The 23,467-nt window shown below is 38.9% G+C and overlaps 1 protein-coding gene across 5 annotated transcripts in view; it reads left to right on the forward strand.

Annotated features, from left to right (window-relative positions):
* LOC118453277 (E3 SUMO-protein ligase NSE2-like) overlaps nt 1–23,467 on the forward strand; it is a 46,967-nt gene that overhangs the window by 1,926 nt on the left and 21,574 nt on the right. For 4 of the 5 annotated variants that reach the window (XM_035903408.1, XM_035903410.1, XM_035903411.1 and 1 more), the window contains exon 2: nt 780–927. In XM_035903408.1, coding sequence (XP_035759301.1) covers nt 795–927 — 133 coding nt within the window. In that variant the 5' untranslated portion in view covers nt 780–794. The remainder of the gene's footprint in view (nt 1–779; nt 928–23,467) is intronic. The other variant, XM_035903409.1, reaches the window with a different exon arrangement.

Here is a 23,467-nt window from a genome sequence, read left to right on the forward strand (position 1 = left end):
CAGCTGCCCCCCCCCCAGCCGCTCGCTCGCTCCCCACCCCCCTCAGTGGGATGGGGGAGACAACCGGGAAAAAAAAAGTAAAACCTGTGGGTTGAGATAGAGTTTAATAAAATAAAATAATACAATAATAATGGTAATAGAATATACAAATGATGCACAATACAATTGCTCACTACCTGCCAACCAATGTACAGCTTGTCCTGAGCAGCGATCCCTCTCCCCCCAGCTAACTCCCCCATAGCATGACATCACATGGTATGGAATGAATACCCCTTTGGCCAGTTGGGGTCAGCTGTCCTGGCTGTGCCCCCTCCCAGCTTCTTGTGCACCTGGCAGAGCAGGGGAAGCTGAAAAGTCCTTGACCAGTGTAAGCCCTGCTCAGCAACAACTAAACCATCAGTGTGTTGTCAGCATTCTTCTAGTACTAAATCCAAAACACAGCACTGTGCCAGCTACTAGGAAGAAAATGAACTCCATCTCAGCCAAAACCAGGACACTCATTGTGGTTTAGTGATAGCAATGGGCAGATGAAAACTGCAAGTTGCTTTTTGTGGTGTAGTTCTGCTTAATACTAAATAGGTGGTGAGTTGAAAACCTCTGGTGAATTGCAGTTGCACTGAAATTACTGACATCTTGGGAGCTAAGATTTCATCCCTGCTCTCTGATGTTTCAGTGGTTCTGTTGACAGTGCTTTATGGTTAGCTATCTGTACTTCTGTTTTCTCTCCCAAATTCTTTGGGTGTAAACTGCATTCAAAATGTTGTATCTGTTATTCCTAGAGTAACGATTTCAAGATGCCAGGCGGTGCAAGGATCTCATTCAACTGTGTGGATTCCTCTCTTTCATCTCTGAAAAACTGCCAGTCTTACATAAATACTGGAATGGATATTGCTACTCACGTTGCCCTTGACCTTGTGGAAAGTTTCAGTAAGTATATTCTCTCTTGTATTGCATCCTGAATCTGACAGATGAGTCCTGGGCCTACATATTTTGACTTGGTTACTGTCAATATCTGTCTTCATTGCAGGAACTGTAGCTCTTCTGGCTAGACCAGGGTGATCTCATTCCAATCGCTTCATTGTCTTAAATGATAAATTCAGTAAAAATGTAAATACCAGGCATTGTCCCAGCTTTTGTAACACCCAAGACTAATTGCGTTCTAGTGGTTGTAAAAACTTTAATGTTGCTGAATCAGATGGAGAAGGCCTCTTAAGCAGGTGAATAAAATGACTTTTCATTCTAATACTGCTTCTTTGTGTGTGTTTTATTTGATGTTTAGGGCAAGATATGTTAAAATAATGCTAGTGATTTTGAGTACAAAGCTTGAGACACCTGTTAGGTGCTCAAAATTTAAGATGCTGTCTCTTTCTCTGCTGCGAATCAGGCCCTTTTAGGGTGCTTCAGTTTGAACACTTGGAAAGTGGAGTACCTTAAATCTGTAATCCCTTCTAACAGTCTTCACCATTGCTATTTCACAATAACAGGTGCACTGCAAAGCTACTGTTCAAAGACAAATATTAGGCATCCCATTTCTCTGTCTTAGATCTATGATAATGTTTGCACTAGGAAAAAATAAAAAACTCTAAAGCTTCAAAAACCTAACAGTTTTAATTATGAGTGGAGAGCGAGAATCCTCTGAAATAAAAGTTTTGCTGTTCATTATAAATCTTGCACTCAATTAAGCCAAGGTTTACGTACAATCAAGATGAATGTTCATCTCTCTGTCTAGTGCGATAGTTCTCTCTCCTTTGGCCTTTTAATCCGCGCTGCTGTCAGAGACAATTGACATGCCATTTCTAGTGGGGCAGAGGAAATGGAACACTTGTCTGAACAGTCAACTGGGGATTCCTCTTGCAGTAAAACTGGTATAACCAGCTCTGTTTCCTTTCTGCTTTTGCAGTCACCATCTCTCCTACTTTGCCGTAAGCAATACTTGGAAATACACTGGGTGTACTAAATTTTTTCAGTCCCAAGACAGCAGAACGATCCACAGAAATTAGTTATTGGTACAGAAGTTAATAGCTTTGATTAATTTCACCTTCCAGTAGAAGCCCCTGTTGCATTCCCATTTGGAGGGTGAAAGGCAATTTAAGCTTCACTGTGCAGGCCTGCAGCTGGAACTCTGTGCATTATACTCCTAGGAAATGTCATTATCTTCCTCACTTACTTCTGACACATTCGTCTTTAATTACAACCTTGAAATTATTTTGTCCATTTCATTCAGTAACCAAAAGAACCATATTTAGCATTCTGTCCCGAGAGGAGGAGATTACTCTTGATGAAATACTTACCGTTGTTGTTTTGGTTAAGTTATATCGTGACTGGAAAACAGCTCCTAGACCATAACACTCATTTTATTTTAGCAGGGGCAACTTCCCAGTAGAATCATAGTTACAGAATTATCAAGCACGACCTTTTAACATAGTCCATCCCGTGGCTCTACGGAAAAGCTAGTCCAGACTTATATTTGTGGTTTATACCTCTTTTGTCTGGTGTTACGATGTGAGCTTTTTGCTGACAGTAGTTGTTGTCTTCACTCTGACACTTTTCCTTGCAGATGTATGTACGTGTGTACAAGGTACAAACAAATGGGTGAAGCTCCTCACTTTCATAAGGTTTGGTTTTCACTCCCCTGACTGCTCCACTTGGACTTCAAGTTCTTACGTTCTTTATACAATGCCACCAGGAAAGATACAGGTTTTCTGTGGCATGACATACTTCTGGTAAACAAATACCTCTGGTGTTTTAAAATTAGCATCATCTGATCTGCCATACTTGACTGTTCAGCTCTTACCTCCAACTCATATGTGGTGATTTCTATTTCTAGAATTGTTACTCATCTATCCTCATTTGCCTTCATGTTCTGAGGCAAAATATTAATTTGATTTTGAGCCAGAGTTAGATAATGTGTTTCTGCATTCTTGTTCCTGTCCCATTTGGAATTTGATTTCCTTTACAAATCTAACTTTGTCCAGCTTCTGACAGGTTTCATTGCCAGGCCTTGTAAAAGCGAAGGATTCTATTGCGACTGTTGTTTTATTTTACAAGCACTATTTCTGTGAAGGTATTTTGTTCCTTTGGACTTTCATATTGGACAATGCTGTTTTTTTGGGAATAGTATTAAAAATATCCATAGCAAGTACACAAGAGAAGTTACATTTACACCTGAAAATAACTGAAAAGGCAGACAAAGCTAGTGCAGTAAGTGATGCCTGTTTCCTCTCTTGGTTGCTATTCTCCAGAAGCCCAGTCCTGTAAACATTTACTGGTAAGCGTATTTATTAAATAGTACACAGTACACTGTTTGCTGGACTGGCTACTGTTTAATGCAGTATCACCAAGGGACTTCCCATAAATGTACCTGATGCTAAGTTAGATCAAAAGATCTAATTGGATCACTTTTCCCTACTTTCTTGGTATGGTCGTGGGTTTGAGATGCTTTCTCTGCAGCAAACACCATAGTTTTTGGTTGGTTTTTTTTATTTTTTAAAAACGAACAGTGATTTGTGAAAGAACCCGTGTGTGATTTTTCTAACTTCAGAGCTCTGGTAAAGCAGAGAAATACAAATTAAGGAATTTAAGTTTTCTTTGACAGGTTTAAAGGGATTTTATGGTCTGCCGATTTTGTGGGTGTTTCCCTGTTCAGTAAAGATCACTTCTTGCATATTGGTGCTGTAGGGCTAGAAAAGGCTCTTCGGTTTCTCACGTGTTCAGTGGAGAATGATATGAGGAACTTTTCTAAAGGACATAAAAAGAAAAGAATTTGGTTTTCAGCACTTCTGTATGCATGTAAGTTATAAAGCAGCCACATGATTGTTCAGGTGGAGTGAAAATCAAAGATCACTAGGGGGCAGAAGAAGATAGGAAGTAAGCAGTACTGCCAGTTAAGTTAAAAAAAAAAAAAGCATTGAAAAGAAACTGGCCTCTTTACCTGTCTGATCATGTGGCCATGACCCTTGAGTAGCCCAAAGTCCTCTCCAGTTAAACCATCTGGAGAACAAGGAACTCTTAAACTGGTTATGGAAGCTATAAAATCCTGTTGGGAATAAAACTACCTGCTTGATTGTGAAACCAGAGGGCTCCTGATAGCAAGAGGTACCAGACTTATGGGTAGGAACTGGCTCAGGATATTCCATGATTTATAGTAACCTTGTAACCTACAGTAACCTTTCTTTAGACATCTTAGATGCTTTGCAAATACTGGCTAAGCCTCTCACCTCTCTGGGAGATAAATAATGGTTACAGGGATTACTTACTGAAATGAAACTTTTGGGTGAATAATGGCTGTTACATAGAAACATTGTAACTGCATCATAATCCAAAAGAGAAAAATCAAATTTTCTCCCAACTGACTGAAATGACAGAGAAAACTTTATTAGAGAAGACAGATAGAGGTTTTTGAGTTGGACATCAGGGGCATCAGATTAAATTGCTTACTCATGAATAAATATCACAGTAGATCTTTCACACCTTCATTTTGACATAATGTTTGAAAGTTTCAGAACTAAATCAAACACTGGGTTTTCATTTACACAGTAATTTCATATGGAGAATGCCACCTGTTGAATTAAGGCAGTCCTTTCTGTCAGCACCATAATTCCCTTTAGGAAGCTGCCACCTACCTACTGCCTCACTTCAGTCCTGCTTAAATAGAATTTATTTGTTTCTGGGTAAAGGCACCATGGCTGCAAGCCAGTGCACAGACTGATACTACCATTGATTACTGGGCCTGCTGTTCATTACTGTGCTGCTGTAGTTAAATTTATTCTGCTTAAGAGCCCTAAGTACATCTATTAATTATATTCTTAAAAATGAACACTTTTGCTCTTCATAGTTAACTTAAATGAGGCCGTTACTTTCTGGCAATAACAACAGAGCCTTTTAGTTTCGATACAGTTCTCAGGTTTGGGGTTCTTTGCATTTCTCTTTTTTTTCCTATACATTAATTGTGCTCAGAACTTCCTATTAACTTGGTATTTTCCCCTATAGCTTTTGACTTTCTGTTCTGGAAAGATAAAGTAATCTCGCTGAACACAGCTATTCCGAGGAGAAACAACAACTTTTAGAGAAATTGATGGGGCAGGAAGGGTTCAATTAAATAATTAAACAGTGTAGCTCTGCAATAAGTAGTGGTCAGAGAAATCTGGAAAAGTAAGGGAATCAGTTTCATGGATATAAATTGCAATTCAGATGACTTTGAAGATCTAAAGGTTTATAGCCTGTCGTCACATGGTCCCACATTTTGAAATGTAGGACAGAATGTACCAATTAATCTAATTCTCCATGACCTTGAATGAGTTCATTTTACTACTTTCTACAAAATAATACTACTAATAAAAATAATGCTTTCCCATTTCATATGAATAATGGAAAGATTTAATACCTGGCATTTCTAGGCAGATTCACATTAATCTCTACTTACACATGTAGTTCTTTTGACATCTGTTTGCAGTCCACAATAAATTTAAAATTATTCCTGTACATTTAAGCTTTATTTAATGCAGTGAGATGTTTTGGGAATCCTAGTGAGAGATAATACGGAAGTATGGATTTTTTACTGTGGAATTGTAAATAATAACAGACCTCACATGGAGGAGTCAAAAGGAAAATATTTTGCAGTAGAATTAAAACAGCCTGAAATGTCTGTGAGGGCTGTAATGATATAAACACTCAGAATCTGTTCCCAGCTTTGTACTACCTCCCCATTCCTTTGTGCCTTCTAGCATCTTGCTCATTGCTGCTGCACTCTGGAGATAAATCTTAAGTTAGCTCTAACCACAGTGATTCCCGAGTTTCTTTCCCCTAAGGAATCCACTGTTCACAGTGTGCCGTAAGGATGAGATATTTAGACTACTGTAAGGTCTGATGCCAAAATTGCACTTAAACAAGTCTTAATTTCATCAGTGATTCTGTTGCTTAGTCCACTAATACATTTACGTCCATTTTATTCTAGTCTTGTACAGATTTATGAAAAGAGATTACTAGTGTCAAATACTCAGGTCAGGCATTGCTCATTTATGAACATGTACGATGTTTAGCAAAATAAGGCAGAGTTTCTGTTAACTGCTGTTAATTTAAGGCCAAGAACAATTTTAATGCACCTGATCGTGAAAGCCTTTTATTTTTCAAATAACTTTGTTAATGCCTATGAAGTTAAATTGTTGATTAAGACCTTGTTGTCCATTGCGAATCTGCAGACTTTTAGCGTTGAGCATCTGCACTGTGTTGTGAGCACGTGCTGGCAAAGAGACAAAATTTTAAAAGATCCTGTAAGGGATTAAGAACCTGTATCTAGAGGTGAAAACTGGTTGCACCAAACTGCATGGCAAAGGGAAACAGTCAATTTAAAAGGTCATTTTATTTAATGAGTTAAAAAGAAAGATAAGTTTTATGTCCATCTCAGTCTTTCTGCTGATTATCTTTACAACTGACATTGTCTAAAGGTCATATTTTTCTCTTCTTTCAAGAATACCATTGTGGTATGGAAACATTTTTAAATGTTACTATATAAAAAACCATGTAAGCAGAAAAACAGACTCTGTACAGTTGGTTTCAGTGTGTCCTCATGCTCAGAATACTCATGGATGTTCTGTGGCCCAGCCTAGCAAAATACTGAAGGAAAGGATACGTTAAAATTCTTGAGTGGTCCACCAACTTTCAGAGTGGTCTGTATATTTTAAAGCTTAAGTGCATGTTTATATCCTTTGCTGGATTGGCGTCCTAACAGATACATGAGTTTGAAGGCGATGCTGTTTGAAATAATGCACGTAAAATCATCTAAGTTCTACTATAATTTGCATCTTCCTAAATTTAGCCTCAGTCTGTTATTTGAGCTTCAGTAGTGTGATGGAAAAAAGAATTCACTAAGTCAGTACTTGTTTGGCAATGCCTCTCACTGTAGTGTTCCTAGTATTGAACTAAGCCCCGTATTGACACCTCTGCACACTGAGGAACAGCTGTTTGCACTGCTCATTTAACTGCTCTTAGTTGCTGAACTGTCTTTACTTAAACTACTTAAAGTAGTTCTATAGAGTTAGAAAGCACTGCTGGGCATCATGTGGAATACTTCAGGAATAAGTCTTATTCTCTGGTTCTGGAATTAGTGAAACCTGCCATGTGTGTTGGCTGATGTGCTGGTAATGATGTGAATATGCTGGCCTGGTATAGGTCTGCCGTATCCAAACCAGGCATCCATTCCCAGCTCTGCTCAAAGTTATCGGATGTGAATTCTGTCAGCTTGCTGAGGGTGGCAGTTTTATCTGATCCCTTGGGAGAAAGCAGTAGAACTTTTTCCAGAATATGGGACTGTGAAGTATGGAGAGTTATAGATACCGGAATGAAAAAGACTAACTCATGGTCATCTCCAGGCTTCCAGCCCATGGCTGTTGCTTTTGTCTCTGGACTGCAGCCAAAGCTGTGTGGGACTGGGAGGTATGTCCACTACAAATGGGAAATAATTGGGAGGGCTGGAGAGAATGTTAACTACAGACAAGATGATAAGAATTTCTGAGCATAAAACTTCTGAAAAGCATTTTAAAGCATTAACAGATGGGTTTTTTTCTAATTAGCTGAATAGGTTTTCAAGTAGAGAGCAAAATGCTTCCTTGATGTTTGGGACTTTCTTCCAACCATGCGTCACATTCCCACTGTGTAGAGGCCCTGGAGTGAAGAATAGCTGGGTGGGAAGCAGTTATTGCACCTGAACTCTAATCTTATTTAGGGAAAAAGAAATGAGCTGCTTTTCTTTTTCTTCAAAAACCTGCCCTAAAATGTCACGGTCAGCAGCTACTCATGGCTGCTTGCCATCTGTATTACATAGCAGTGATCCTCTAGCAATATCAGGGTCTGCATGAGAATTCCTCCTCTCTCCCTCCACACTTTGAAGGATTTTTCTGCTCACCAGTACGTACAGGGCAGGCCAATGTGTCTTACAGAGGGTTAGCGATGCGATTCTGTGGCATGTGCCCCAGATTAAGTTAGCCCTTCATAGCTCTGGCTTTTCCTGCTTGTCTGCCGGTTTCCTATTGCATAACCTGCTCGCTCTGCCAGCAGAGCTTACCTCAATTCCAGCTGCTTATCCCATTTGCCTGTTCCCCTTGCACCACAGCTCGCTCTGTGCTTTTCCTCATGTGTGCTGCACTGCATCTCACAGGAGCAATGTCCTCCCTTTACTGACTGCTTTCTATTCTCCAGGTTGCTTGGGATCCTTTTGTGCCATGATGCCTGTTAAAGACTAGCCAGAGAGCAGCTGGTAATGTAGGATCTTTTTTCAGTGTGTATTTAGCTCTGTGAGATTACCCACAGCACTTTGATTTCTCTCACTGCTCTCTTAAAATGGTGTCAAACATAAATCATTCTCAACATTGGTCACCCTTGTTGACATAGGAAGGAGCGTAAAGAACATAGACACGGCGGTCAGCCTAGTTTTATGAAATGATTATCAGCCTTTTAGTGGACAGTTGGTTCATGAGTTTCTATCAAATATACACTATTACATGCAGTGGCTTTCTAAACACATGGCAGCAACCTATAACAAAGTCACACTTGAAGATCAGAAGTTCATTCATCACTGAGAGCAGGGGACCTTTCCATGGGAGTTTCTCTGTCACTGACCTAAAACTTCTCCTACTTGGAATGGTGCAAACTCCAGTATAAGGATGGACTCTGTAGCTGTGTTTGAATATGAAATGGTTTGGTTAATTTGTTTCCTTTGTTCTTTTTTTTTTTTTCCTAGTTTATTTTTCATTGAAAATTCAAATGCAGGATTCCTACAGTACCATAATATGAATCTTGACATTGGCAAAGTTCTTCTGCATGAAATAACCATGATGTGATTGTTTTGGGATCCAGAAGTGAACCTGCTGACACCTATGCTTCTAAAATTCTCATGCTCTGTTAGTTTCCATGGTGTTAGAGATCATTTTGCTTCATAAAAATAATCAAAGCATAAGATACTTGTCCTGAGACAAGCTATAGTATATACAGTGTGCTATAGTATAAATTATACATGCTTGAGTAAGAGGTAGTATGAAGGTCTGCTGGCTGAGAAAATGAGCAGGACTAAATTTTTACTTGCTCTCCTGTCCTTGTGAAGGGAAGACAAGCTGTGTCAAGATGTTTTCTTGCACATCCTACCTTCCTTCATATATGAACTGTGGTTTTGTCAGGTCATCCTCCACCTCATAGTGGCCTCATAAAGGACAAAGCTGTGGCCTGTGTTGTAGGGACCCTGCATGAGGAATCAGACATTGTTTTTCCCCTGCAAGCCCATATATCTGTGAAGGTTCTCATGGGAAACAAAGAGCAAACAGTTTTATATGCAGTGTAGGTATAGCATTAGAACTGAGCAATCCATTACTTCTTTATGGACACGAGGGAACAATCTTACCTGGATTTGAAATTCCCAAGAGTGTGCCTCAGTCTCTCAGAATTTACTTTGTCTTTAGGTTAGAGTAAATTCCAAGTAAGGGTTGCAGGATTTTTTCTGTCTTCTTTCTTGTTAGAGAACGTAAGTGTAGAAGGTAAAAGTCCATCGTGGAAATAAATGGCTTTTCACTGACGCTTGCTATACAAAAATGTTTTCTAGCTATGAGAGAAGGTACTGTAGAAAATGAAGAGAGCCCAGTGATCCATTAAGTTCAGCAACCCTTCTGTGTTAACCTCTACCAGATGCTTCCTGTGAAGCTGCAAGAGTTCCCTCATGATACCAAGATGTTCACAGAGGAAGTTTCTTCCTGACCCCAGGCATTTATCTGCCAGAAGCTGTTTGTTAACTGATCTGCTTTGTTGCTACACCAATGTCTGTGGTACTAATTGGTGGCATGCACAAACTCCATGTAGGCACCAAAATTACATCTTTCTTCTTGGGAAGGTTCTTTTCTTGTTGTTTAAAGTAAACTTGTATTTTGGGGCATGTGAGATAAAATGTTTCAGATTCCTTTTCTCAAAAATACTAATTTTGCTTTCCTTCAAATCCCTTGCTTAAGATTCAACCTTTTAGGAAAGATGTTCTTTTTTGTCTTAATTTATGCTTGTCCTCTATTATGTTGTGCTTCTTGCGTTGTTTTATGGGTATTTAATCTTTCGACTAACAGTGAGGAAGATATGTGTGGTTTTTTGAAGTAGGTAGGTGAATGGTGTCACACTTTAAGTATTTCTTCTCCAAGTAATTTTAGTTTTTTGAAACAAAAATGACTGATTAGGTTCCTGTGAAATGCTTTTCTGAAAACAAAAAAATTACATTTTGTGCATTATGCTTTTTAGTCAATACCAAAATTTTAGAAGAGATGGTTGGATTAATTTTTTGTCCTACCTTTGTGCTTTGGTAATTACAGTGTAAAAATTAATTACAACATTTATAGCCAGCACTGATGAGCCCATTGCTGGAATACACTGGTTGGTTCTGAAGGTTGTTCTTCAAAGAAGCTGTCTGAAAAATGAGAATTTGGAAATGTGCCTTGTTTCAGAATCTGGAAAAATATGACTTGTAATGAAAGATTTGTGCTCTTTTATATTTATCCAAAACCCACCCTGACCATAGTCTGTAATCTTACAAAGTGGGAAGAAACAAATATGTGGGGTTGTTAGTATTTCATAGCTGGAATTTTGACTGTGAGAAGAACACAGTGCAGCGAGGGGAAGGTAGCTGTGTTCAGCAGCATGCTTTCGTTCTGCTGGCTCTTTCTCATTTTGGGTGCTCAGTAAGCCGAGTACCTCCAAGTACCTTTGTTCCTCAACTTTTGCAGTTCTCAAAGGAAAGAGAAACCCATTAGGTGGCAGCAAAGACTTTCCTGCAGCTTGTGCCCTACTCCTGCTGCTGCTGTGGTCAGCTCTGGCACTACAGTAGCTCGCTCCTAGAACGCAGTTAAGAGGTGTTGGTGTCATATCACAGTACTCTTGCATTTAGTAACACAAAAATACAAATGGAGGATTAAGATTAATAGTGGAGAAAGAAAATTATTATCAGATCATAGATTTTTAAAGCTGTTTGGGACCAGCACGATCTACTCCTTTGACTTCCTGCATAATACAGATGATTGCATTTCGTACAATTATTCTTGCATGAAGCTGGTATGTTGTGATTGAACTAGAGAGTATCATTCAGAGTGAAATCCAGTCTTGATTTAAAGCTAGCTTGCTGAATAACTGTCTTTAGTGCATTCTCATGGAAATGTACCAACAGCTTGCACCTGAACAGGAGGTCATACTCTGGACAGTCTCGGTTTTTGTCAGAACTCTTGTGAGCACTCACATGAAAATGGCACAGTTTTTATTTCACAGGTTTCGGTAGGTGGTATTCACATACTGTCTGATTTCAAATACATAAACACATATATATGCGTGTATATTTATACCTTTCTCTTATGCATTTTCCTAAGGAAGTGGGTAATTTTCTCCCCCAAAGGTCATTATGAGTTAGGGAGGTTTGCAGTCACCTGGTGGGTTACCTCATGTACCCATAGTCACTATAAATTTCTCTGTGTCCTAGACCTCATAAATTCTCAGCAGTCTTCAAAATAGATCATAAGTGGGATTCAAATGCTGTATGGACCTTTTTGCAGACCCTCTGCACACTAGTGATGGTAACCTTGAGAAAATGAGTGAGCTTATGGCTGTAAGTTACAGGCTTGAAATTGCTGGGTGAGGTTCTTTGGCCTCTACTATGCATGAGATCAGAATAGATGATCCTAATGGTCTGTTCCAGCTTCAGAATACTATGAAGTACTGCAGAGGTCTTGTGTGGGCTCTTTAGCGCAAAGATAAATCAACTGCTTGAACAAAAGGCAGAGAGGAATATTTTGTCTGAATAATTTACTGTATGAAAATATTCTCTGTAGTATATTAATCTGTCATTTTCTTATCTTCATATTTCTGCCACAGAAATGTGGCAATAGAAAATACCGCTAACTCCTGTTTAAATGTAGAGAGATACAGTATATATAGAAAGTAGTGTGGGCTTTGAAGAACCCACTCTGAAGGCTATCAATTTGAGTCAATCAGTATTTAGCTTTCAGTGATCTAATTGTATGCCTAAATAACTAGGGAGGGAGGAGGAACCCACAAAAGTAGAAAAGAATCTGGGGTTGGCAGCATTCAGAAAGATTTAAGAATATAAAGCAATTGTATTTCTTTTTTTGATTTTTTTCCATTAGAGAAAGATTTATCTGGGTTAAAAGTAAGCATTGTGCTGACATGTTCTAGTGTTTGGTCAAAACGTGAAAGAAGCCCTTATGGAGACATGATCATTCCGAAACCTTCCTCCTGATCCCCTACCAATAGGCACAGGACACTCATCTTTGTTCTTCTCTTCAAGAATTCAAGAACTTGCGACTATTTTTTACCTTTTTTTTTGATACGCAAATAACATTTTTGTCAGTGTATGTAGAATTAATTATGAGAGGTTTTTAATACTTTCAGCTAAAAATAATTAAAAAAAGAAAACTTAAAAATGCATTCTGGCTCAAATCCAGGTTTTATGACATGTTTCCGTTTACACCAATATTATATAGCACGCTGATGCTCTAGTGAAGAATGAAGATTATCATATGTACTGATTAAATTCCAAGAATTTAAATGGGGATGTTTGCTTTATCAGTCAGGATCACATGTAAGACTTGTGTTTTCCTTATTGTTGCTGACACCGAGACCTATGAAAAATTTCATACTTTGGAGGACAGGCGGAGATTGGTTGTCTGAACTGTAGATTTCGAATATTTTTTATTGTAAGTTGCATAGATCTTTTTTCTTCCCTTCTCATTTTCTTGCCCATTTTCTCTCAAGAAGAAAAAGGAACTCATAATACCATTATATGAAAGAGATAAAAGAACTGAGATGCTCCAGGCCTGATTTTGCTAAGGCCTTGAGGCTAGGAACAACTGTGCTTTCAAACTGGCATTGCCACTGCGTGGCCTTGGGCAATTCATTAAAGTTCACTAGGCATCAGTTTCCCTTCTATAAAAAGAGGCATCGGGAGTGTTTTGAGAGGGTGTATGAACGTCTGACTACCTCAAACTCCCCTGTAGATACTCACTTCTGTTGTTGCTTGTGTCTTCTGTGCTTGTGAAAATTATGTTGCAAGAGTCTAGAAATAAAATTTGAGTTGTCTGTAATGGCAGTAGGTGGTTGGAAAAGGTAGGAGATAGGTAGCCAGGAAAAATATGTGTGCAGGGGAAGTAAAAGCTAGCAGAAAACAACGGTCTAGCAAAGATGTCATCTTTACCTTTTGTGAATTAACAAATAGGAAGTATCACATCTCAAAGAACCACTGTAACTAACATGAAATGGTTTGAACTACTAAAATATACACAAGACACTAAGTGAAGATTTGCACTTAGATGAAATTTGAGTCGATCCTTCAGCCATGTCTACAGGACGACAGTCTGATGCTTATTAGTGGGTCAATAAGTAATACTATGTGAAGAGAGAAAATATTGCACTGATTCAAAACATGTGCTGCTAAAACTCCTTATGGAAAGAAAATTTACCAGTGAAACCCACAGCCCAGGAAAAAGTCAACTGAAGCGATAAAGAATCCATCCCATCTCTGACTAAACAGTTCAACTCTGTTTGACAGAGAACCTTGTATTTTCTTTCTTCATTAGCTTTGTTTCAGTTTTCAGGAACTGGATCTTTCTGTCTGATGATCAAAAAGCCCAATGTGTTCAGAAATCTTCAGGATGGTAGTGGTAGATCACGAGAAAGTCACCTTTAGCATCTCTTACTCAACAGCAAGTTGAGCTGCTTTAGTCAGTCTCGATGTAAGTCACACTTTGCAGGCATTGAGCAATTTATGTTGCTCTTTCTTTGAAATACTGAAAAAGCTTATTGAAGGAAAATGCAATTAGCAGGATTTAAGTCTCATGCTTGTTGGTCTAGAAAGAGCCTTTGCCCAAAATATATGCTATGTGCCATAGAAAGATAGGGATGCATCTGCAAAATTGTCAGCATACAATCAGCCCCTTTAAAAAAAAAAAAAAAAAAAAAAAAAGAACAATCCCTGTACCCCTCCTTACAGGTTGAACAAGGGTCTGGCATTCCTCATGAGCATTGTACAGCACGACCTTCAGGGTAGGGCATGCAGTAATAACCAGGGAACCTGCCATCACTCACATTGCTGCCCCAGCCGCCCTTTCAAGCATTGTTTGCATTAGGTTAGTTCCCAAACTGGGCATTACATAGCAGTTACTATTAATGACTGGTGAGCTTATGTCTGTTTTGTTATTGTTGTTTCAGTTTGGGTTTTTTTCTGTGTTAATGGACCTTTATGCCAATAAAAGAAAATCCACAGCCACGAGCCTGTTAGAGCTGCTATTATAGAAAAGGATGGGAGAATGTAGGAGGTGACCCCCAAAGATTGTGATCACCAGGAAGATGTCACTTGCTAATAGAGACAGAATCAAAAAGCAGGATAGCAAGTGCTCAGGGGGAAAAAGAGCAGGAAGGGGGGAACTGGTTGAGGAGGCAGAGAAGGGGAGAGGAGCAAGTGGTAAAGAAATACGTGCAATGAAGGAGAAGGAGAGGTAAGAAATAAGAAAGGCACGGCAAAAGGATTAAGCAGGACAATGTGCTGATTGTGCTCTGGATGACAAAAGATATTTAAATGTTTCCGATGTAAGCAACTTCTGTAGTTTCCACAGAGGTGTTAGCTTTTGCAAACGGGAAGAGTAGTCTGGCATGTAAATCAAAGGAGGACTGGCTCATGTGGCTGAAAATGAGAAGAGAGATGTGGTCTTTCTGATTAGTCTCATGCTAGAGTTACTCAGGATATATGTGTGTGAACTTCCTTACTTTTTTGACATTATCAACAAATTCTATAGAGTGCTCTGAAATATGCATGTTCTGTAGCACTCAATAGAAGGTGACAATCTTAAACTGCTCCATAAATGACATATAATGAACTTTCTTATTAAAACAGACTTAACAAAAGGAGCCAGCTGGCTTAAGGAGAAGGTGGCAGATGAAAAGAACACAATTCAAAGAAGCGTTCACACATTAAGGAAGTATTTTAACAGGCTTTCCCCAGACTGTAAGTGGGAATGGAATTATACATTGCATGTAAATGTCAAGTGACAATAATATCTTCTGAGTTAAATCAACCTTGCAAACTCTTTCCTATTTTTCTTAAGCAGATGAATAAAGTTTAACTTGTGATTTCCTTACTAATCATCTTAGTAAGCAGTGGGTGAGTAGACTCTTTACTGTATGGGCAGATTAATGTGACATTTTCACAAGACTTTTTTTTTTTAAAGTTTATTACTTGTGGGTGTGGATCTAATTCACAGCTGTTTCTTGAGTGAATTAGGTATGCCATCAGTCATTCAAATTCTGTATTTATTCTGTATTTTTAGATTAATCTTTTATCCATGCTTTGTTGAGGTGTGTAGTCTGTCCTGATGTCTCAAGGAAATCAAGACTTTTCCTCCACCGAACATACTTACTTTAGTGCATAGATTTGGCCCAGTCACTTTTATAGAAAACCAGATTTTAAATTGAACAAAATTCAAAAGCATAGCAGTATAAGGGGAGAAAATTGCCTCAACTAGTACGTCAGCCACACAAATCTCAAGCGTAGTCATATGGTTCTGCATTTAATTTATTTTAATAACACAGTGTCTGATAGCTATGTGATAGTTTACCAGTTCTGTTTAAGTGCTGAACAGAGGGAGCTTTCTAGTTCTTCCTATCCAGTTACAGAACATTTCCACAGTCGGTTTCAATTTATATTTCTGTTTTTTCAAAACTGCCCCTTTAAATGCCATGAGGCCCCCACAAAGCTACTTCTTTCCTACTATGGACAAAGATAACAGCATTATCTAAAAAAAATGCTGAGAGACCATAATCTGTGGTGTACTGTAAGCCATCAAACAAATTCCTGTTTCCTCTCAAAATCATAAATATTTGTGCATATGTGAGAGACCCAGGCAATACAGAATTGCATTGCCCTTTTTTGCACAGAGATGTGCATTTTTCACATGATAACAATGTAGCAGCTCCTCAGAATAGGAGAAATTTTTGTATGAAGTTTGTGGGAAATGAAATTCCAGCAATGGAAAGATTAGCTCTGTCACTTACCAGTATGCAAGCAACAGAATGAATGCCACATACCAGCGAATCATGCCAAAAAGGGGGGATCTGCCAATTCACAGAAGAGGTTTTATGCAAAGGAGGCCTGCTAGAGGCAGAATGAATTGCTGGTTTTCATTATGTTTGCAGTTTGTGTGCAGTCTTTGCCTTTGCCTTGTCTGTGTAAGAGGATTAGTTTGCGGGCTGGTTTTTTTGTGTTGGTTTTTTTTTTTAATTTTTTTTGGCTATATTGAGGAATTATGGGCTCTGAAAGTCCTAGCTTTAATATTGCTGCATGGTTAGCACCTCAAGTACCATATCAATATGTGATTCATGCTGAATTGGGTGTTTTGTGGGGGGAACATTGCTTGACCTTTACTTGCATGAGATACTGGTTTTCTAGACTCCTTTAGTTTAACCTTGGTTGTGTTCTGCCTGTTAGCTCTCTTCAACAGAAACTGGAAAATATCCAAAGCATATGGAAGTATTTACATTTTCAACAAACAATTAACTTTGGACGTGATACTCATATCTATTTCTACTAACCTTCCCATTTCTGATAAACTAACAGATCAGTGTTTCTGATTTAAACCCCCCATACTTTCCATTGTTAGCTGTATATTATGAATCCGATTTATCTTTTGTTTATTCCTTTATGTATGTGGACCAGTGTCAGCTCTGTTGTAAGACACATCACTGCTCTGTCCACAGCAGTGTAGAATGTGGAGTTGCCTGCCAGCCAGATTTGTCTAAAAAGCTGACTATAAAACTGGTTTGGTTTTCCACCCTGAGCCGCTTGCTGCTGCAGCTGCAGTATGGCTCGTCCCCCGGCTAGTTAGCTGAAGTCCAGCCTTGCTCCGTCTGGGGCTACTGATTAACTTCTCTAGATTCTGAAGTCAGTAGTGCCAAGGGTTGTAGAAGCAGAAATATAAAAACTTAGAATGGGAGACTGTATGGGTTCAGAGAAAAAAAAACAAACCACACCAGTTATGTTTGGAAGTGTCTAATAAAAATATTTGACATTTAAAAACCAGGCATATTTTGGCATTTTTCCTCCCCCAGCTGTTTCATTTTAGGTGAATAATGTTAAAATTTCAGGGCTGGAAGTGTGTTCATTTGTGTCTGCATGAAGCTGTTGAAGTCAGTTATGGAAGCTTAGTTTGGCTTCTGTGTTCTTTTTGTGTGGGAACATAATGACCACCGAACTGAGCTGAAAACAGTTGGTGCTGCGTTGTCTTGAAGCAAAGGATTGTCTTGGTCTTACCTTCCTGTTTGATACGTGTTCTACTGCTTTAACTGGTACTAGAACTTGGGCACACTGCAGCCTGGTAATTGGGCTTTGCTTGTGTGAGAAAGAACAGCTCTCTCAGTTTAGTGGGACCAGTTTGTTGAGCAGTTCCTGCACGAGCACTAGTACTGACACCTGTGAAGGGTGAAGGGAGTACGCAAGGAGGGACCGAGAGCAAGACTGCCTCTGGACTGAAACTGCCCTCTCAATCCAGTCCCTTTGCGAGGCGACGTTCCCATACTTCTGTCCTGCCTCACGGCCCTAATTTCGGGCCAGGCCATTGAAGATGCACCATGTGGCTCCTATTTCTTGTGGAGCCACACGCAGCGTGTCTAGTCTGTGCAATTAGATTTTGAATCTGATATATCTGCACCAGACTCGGATATTATGGTAGCTTGAGCCCAGAATCAAGATAGTTGCATTTACTGAAACATTGCATCTGATTAAATGAGCTCTGACGAGGGCTTGTTATCTTGGTCTCTGAGCTAGGCTGCCTCCAATTCTGGACAGAGAAATAATGTTTCTGAGAATTTTGAAGGTCTTGGGTGAAAAGAGTTAATTTTCCTATCTTCACTGATTTTTTTTTTTTACTGAAATGTCTTTCCAACCCATTTCCTGTTTCCCCCAAACGGAGGAAATTCTAAGTAACTACTGCATTTAGTTTAATGAAGGTGTACTTTGAATGAGCTTCTCTGAGATGAGAAATATAGTAAGTTCATTAACACAAGCAAAGTTTTTTTGTGAAAAACAAACTGGTATTATTTACTGCTGGATAATAACAACCATGCCTTTTATAAGAGACAGACTTGCACTTCACACTAAAATATTTATTTTCCACTTGTCAATGCAATTTAAAATAAGAGAAGAATTGGTTATTGACAACTGAGCAGAGACACTGTTGATTTGGAAACAAAACAGGGGTGGATTATCTCTGCAGAATTCATAATGTGCAAGTAGGGATCTTGTGTAATACAGAATAAATTGTGCTTCTTAAAAAGGTTGGAAATGAACTTGTTGGAATCATAAAAAAATCATTAAAAAGTGATTTTTCTGGTATTCCTTTCCAGTGGAAATCATAGATAAAGCAGCCCGTGAACCCTTTATGGAAATTGTAAATGCCTATTAAAAGTCTTGAAATAAAATACTACATTTGAAATAGCAGTTTTAGAAAGTGCTCTGAGGGATCAGAGAGTAGCAATTACACATTAACAAATATTTCACTGTTCCTTGTAAGGGAAAATATTTCAAGAAAATTTTTTGCCCAAATTCTAATGATACCGTATCAAGTTCTGAGAGGAGAAAGTGGGTAGGAGGAGGACAGCGGTATTCCCCCTTTTTTTAAATGTTCCCAGCCCTCCCATCTCTCATTCTGAGGAAGGCAAGAAGCTTGTTAGTCATAGGAAAATCCTTTCCCATTAAAATTATTAGTGAATGTTGTCTTCAGCCTTAATTTCATCATATGTTGAAATCCACTGAGAAGAGAGGGAGAGAGATATATACATATATATTTAGGAAAATAGAGAAGGTTTTGAGAGCTTGGTCAGATTTCTGTGTGAAGATAACATATGCCTTGTATTTGCTTCAAAGATATAGCTGTGGTTCCTCTACCTTTTTTTTTTGGCAAACAGGTTGGTTTAGGAAGTTATTTCCCCCCCAGCTCCAACCCTGCTACAGTTTGCAACCCCCTCAATTGCACTGGTAACAACTGTTCGTATATCAGCACTTCAAATTCAAGTTCTGGAATACCATGGTTTGGGTTTGTTTGGTTTGGTTTGGTTTTGGAGAACAGAATGCTATTTTTAGCTTGGATTGTTTCATTAATCCAATGTATAGTATAACCCTGTGAAAAGTCCTGTTATCCTAGCTGAGGGGCAGCAGAGGAGGAACATAGAGGAAGAGCCAGGATGAGTGCCTGGGGAAATGACCTGTGAAACTCCCTGTGTTGCCAAAGAAAAGGTACATGAACCTCAGCCTTGGTGTTTTCTTGCTGCTTGTCTGTCAACATAATTTGTGTTTTTGTTCTTCTTGGGCCTGTGGATATAGATAGTGTTGAGGAATGCTGATTTACTCATTTGTTGAATGGCACATGGTAGCTCTGGATGGATATCGCCATAATTCCAGGAAACTGATAGAGAATGATGACAGAGGAGATCTTGAGTTGCTTATCAAAGCTGTTGCATCTTGTAAGTGCTTTATCCTCCTTTCAGTGCTACTGCTTACTAGTTACATTGTCTTTTTGAACTTTAAATTGGTCTTTCTGCAAAATTAAGTAGGTTTTAATTGGTAAAACAAAGATTAACCTCACCATGACCTTGGAATTTAGTAAGGAGAAAAGAGATTCTGGTCAGGTGCTGGTGTCTTTATCTGAAGGGAGGGAAGGAGCCTGGGAATTGTATGGGCCTTAATATTTAGTCGAGCAAGTATCCATTTTTACTTGGGGAAGCCTGTATATACTACCCGATTCATGTCATGGTGCTGTATATATGGCACCAAACATAGAGGTTACAGTAGCAAAAAATATGTAGCTATGATATAGAGACTTCTTTCTCTTTGTGTTCCATAGCAAAATCTGTTTACTTGCATGAGTGATTAGTTGATGTCTTTTTATTATTTGTGTGCCTTAGCCTAAATTAAACCATCTCTATTTGTGTTGATTCATATTTTACTTTGAATTTTGTACAGCAAAACACGTCAGCACATGTTTTGTGTTTTGCTAAATCAAACTTGCTGTGAGAACCCTGTTTATTTCATGAGGTATTACCACAGTGTCAATAGGTGTCCGGATGTATTTCCCTTCTTTACCTTGCAGTCTGTTTGGGTACTGTGACAGAAATACCTGGCAAGATAGATCTTTGTTACTGCTCTCAAGTCTAAACCGGGACCATTATGACTTTTTAGCCTTCCCCTCATAGTCTTGAAGAAAAAAAAAATGTACTGTAAGGAAGTTGCTTTCAAAAGCACTGTTGGCCTAATTGTGCTGGCAATGGAGTTGAAGGGAGTTTCATGTTGAGCAAAAGTTTCATGATTACTTTATTATAGAATAATATAGTAAGTTATTTTCAAAAGTGGTTAGTAATACTGGGTGCCTCAGCTTCTCTGCGCCCATTCTGAGATGACTCTGTTTTCAGAATGTGTGCAACACCCACTCACTGGAAATGCTGGCCCCTTGAGATGTTTCAGACTGGGCATTCAGCAACTGAGGTGTTTCAAAGTGGGCATGGAGACCCTGCACAGTCTGTTTCTGTTGGAATTCTGACTCTCTATAATATAATGTACTTGGGTTTCATTTCCATGGGATTGGCAGGAGGCTCCTGGATCACTGAATCTTGTCTCTTCCCATTTCAGACTGTCATAGCCTACAGGGAAATAGCTTGTAACACAAGAGGGGTTTTTTTTGTCAGGAATAGTCTGTAATCTAACAGACATTCTTGGCTCATCTTACTTTAAAAAGCAAATTAAGCAGGGACATATGGATAATTGAAGATTTTTTTCAGTTACTTGCTGAATAAAACAAAGTTTAAATCCAGACTGAAAAGCACTACCCTTTCCTTTCTAAAATAAAACCTTAGAAAACTTTACTCAGGTACAGCAAAATGCTTGACCTGAATCCAAGTATTGTAGTTTGATTTGCAATTTCTTAACAGAAGCTGAATAGACAATAAGATTAAAATTTAGAAATCAATCACAAGCTACAGTTCTGGTGCAACCATGGGCACAGTCAGCTAACGGTGTTCTTCTGTGCTGGTCTTTACTTTACAAGTTCTAGTAGTCCTGTCTCCCACACTCCTCTCATTTTTATTCCTTCTACTCAGATTTTTTCTTTGGTAGAATGTAGGAAACTCAGATTCAACTTCCTTCGCTTGAGAGGACTTGAACCTGAACTCACTTTCAGCCATTTTCCAGAAGAATGGTTTAGAGATGAGGTTCTTGAATATTAAGGAATATGATAGAATCACAAAAGGGTTGAGGTTGGAAGGGGCCTCTGGAGGTCATCTTGTCCAACTCCCCGGCTCAAGCAGGGCCACCTAGAGTAGGTCTTTCTCTCACTGATGTCATTTCATTTTGTAAGACATACCTACTTTTCACTGGAGTGCTGGTATCTAGGTGAAGGTATTGGTCTATAAAGTCATTCACGCACGCTTGGTCTCTAACTCTGTGTATATGAAAGCTTTCTATGCAGGCAGAATGGATTCATTAGGGAACAGTGAGGGAAATGCAGCTTGAAATAATCTACAAGCCAGTTAAGGCATTTCCTGAGCAGATGGAGGTTTCTTTAGGACCAACTTCAGCAGTGAGTAGCTTCTGACTGTTACATGGAGGGAAATTTTGCAATTACTGCCCTGAGTTCCCCTTTACTCCACCAATTGACATTCCCTGTATGCTTGTTGGCCCTCAAATCAGCAATAATTTTTCTTCTCTTATGAATTGCAGTGGTTAGTTCCCTATCCAAAGGGCTCCATGGAGATTTTTGGGCATTCCACTTTCAACTGTTTCTCTAGTTTTAATGTGAGGACACCTGCATTCAGGAGATCAGATTGGTTTTCTCCTGTCTCTTGCATTTGTTTGTATTGCTTCTAATTCTTTTTAGTTTAGAATTTTCTATACTAACATTCTGCTCTTTTTGTAGCCCAATAGGTAAAATATGATACAGGTCAGGGAGATGAGATTTGGAAAGAAATCTCCTTCGGTCAGAGTTTTCCAAGGAGCTGTCCATGGATCTGCAGGAGCAAAAGTGAAGATGCACGCTCAGTGCTTCAGAAGCAATCAGTCTCCTGTTTAAGTTCCTGTTGGTCTGTATAGTCTGGAGGACCATGGCAGGGTTCAAGTATATATAGACAGAGGAGGGAAATAAGACAGTGGTCTTTACATAGGTCTGTATCCTCTCACTACTGAGCATCTAGACAGTAGAGGGACATCTTGCTACTAACTTCTACAGGTGTTTTGTGGATCTATTTTTCAAGAGTGTGGATTGGTTGACAGGTTTTTTTCAAGATGTGTTGTCCAGCTTGAATTACCAACAGTTTTGAGTAGACCAAAACTGGGGGTGGAGGTGGGTGTCTTAGGACTTTTGGTTTTGAAGACAAAGTACTCGCGAAAGACAACAACAACATGCTTAGCTGTATCCTGAGTTGAGAATGTACATTCTCCTCCAGAAGATGGAACTAAATCAAGGAGTCAGGGAGCTTGTGTTCCCCTGCTGTCAGCCATAACTTGAAACCTGCTGGCAAACTGTGTATTTTATCTGTTACCGGTGCATATGAAGACAACTGCCTACAACTGCTGTTGCTATTGGCTCATGTGACAGATGTTTGTGCTACGTGTTTTAAAAGTCTGAAATCTGCTGTCAAAATTCGTGGGCAATGGTATATACCATTCCTCTTCTGCCTCGAACGATGAGAGAGCTTGACAGAAGAAACGACAACCTAAGATGTAGTGCAAGAGGTAGAATTGACAATATCCTGATTTCTTTAAATTGAAAGTTTGACTTTTGTTAGCCAATACCATAAAGATACGAGAGTATATATATACACTTATGTGAACCCATGCTGTCTGTGCTAAGCATTCATTTTAAGTACTGTTATATTTGTAGGCTTCCTGTAATTTCATGGTATTTCAGACTATTTTGTGTTTGAGATAGTCTGCGGTAGAAGTGAATGCTTATTTGAATTGCTGTGTATTGGCTGCAGGACAGCTGTAATACCCCAAATAAGCAAATACTGATGTTGTAACTTTTGCACAGAAAAAGAGGTAGTTGTGAAAAATCTTTAGAAATTTTGCTAACTTGTGGATGTATACAGGGAACTAAAGTAAATATGAACTCAGAAGGAAATGCAAGTTTTGGACAAATGGGTTGCATTTTAGATGAGTGTTAATATGGGAAGTATTAAATCAGTGCTGACTTGACTCTATCCTGTTATTGCAACTTCTGTTTTAACGCTGTGGGGTTCATGACATGTAACCCAGCCCTGATTGATTACAGTTTGAATCAGCAGTAAGGCACCTGAGCATGATCAGTTTGGTCTCTTGTTAGAAATGAGAAATTGAACTCTTGCTAGTCTCTTTATGTGATTTTATTCTTTAATATTTAGGGAGACTTTTCAGAATAATATCCCTCTT

Source organism: Egretta garzetta, unplaced genomic scaffold (genome assembly GCF_000687185.1).
Source record: "Egretta garzetta isolate BGI_Z169 unplaced genomic scaffold, ASM68718v1 scaffold50, whole genome shotgun sequence".
Taxonomy (NCBI): domain Eukaryota; kingdom Metazoa; phylum Chordata; class Aves; order Pelecaniformes; family Ardeidae; genus Egretta; species Egretta garzetta.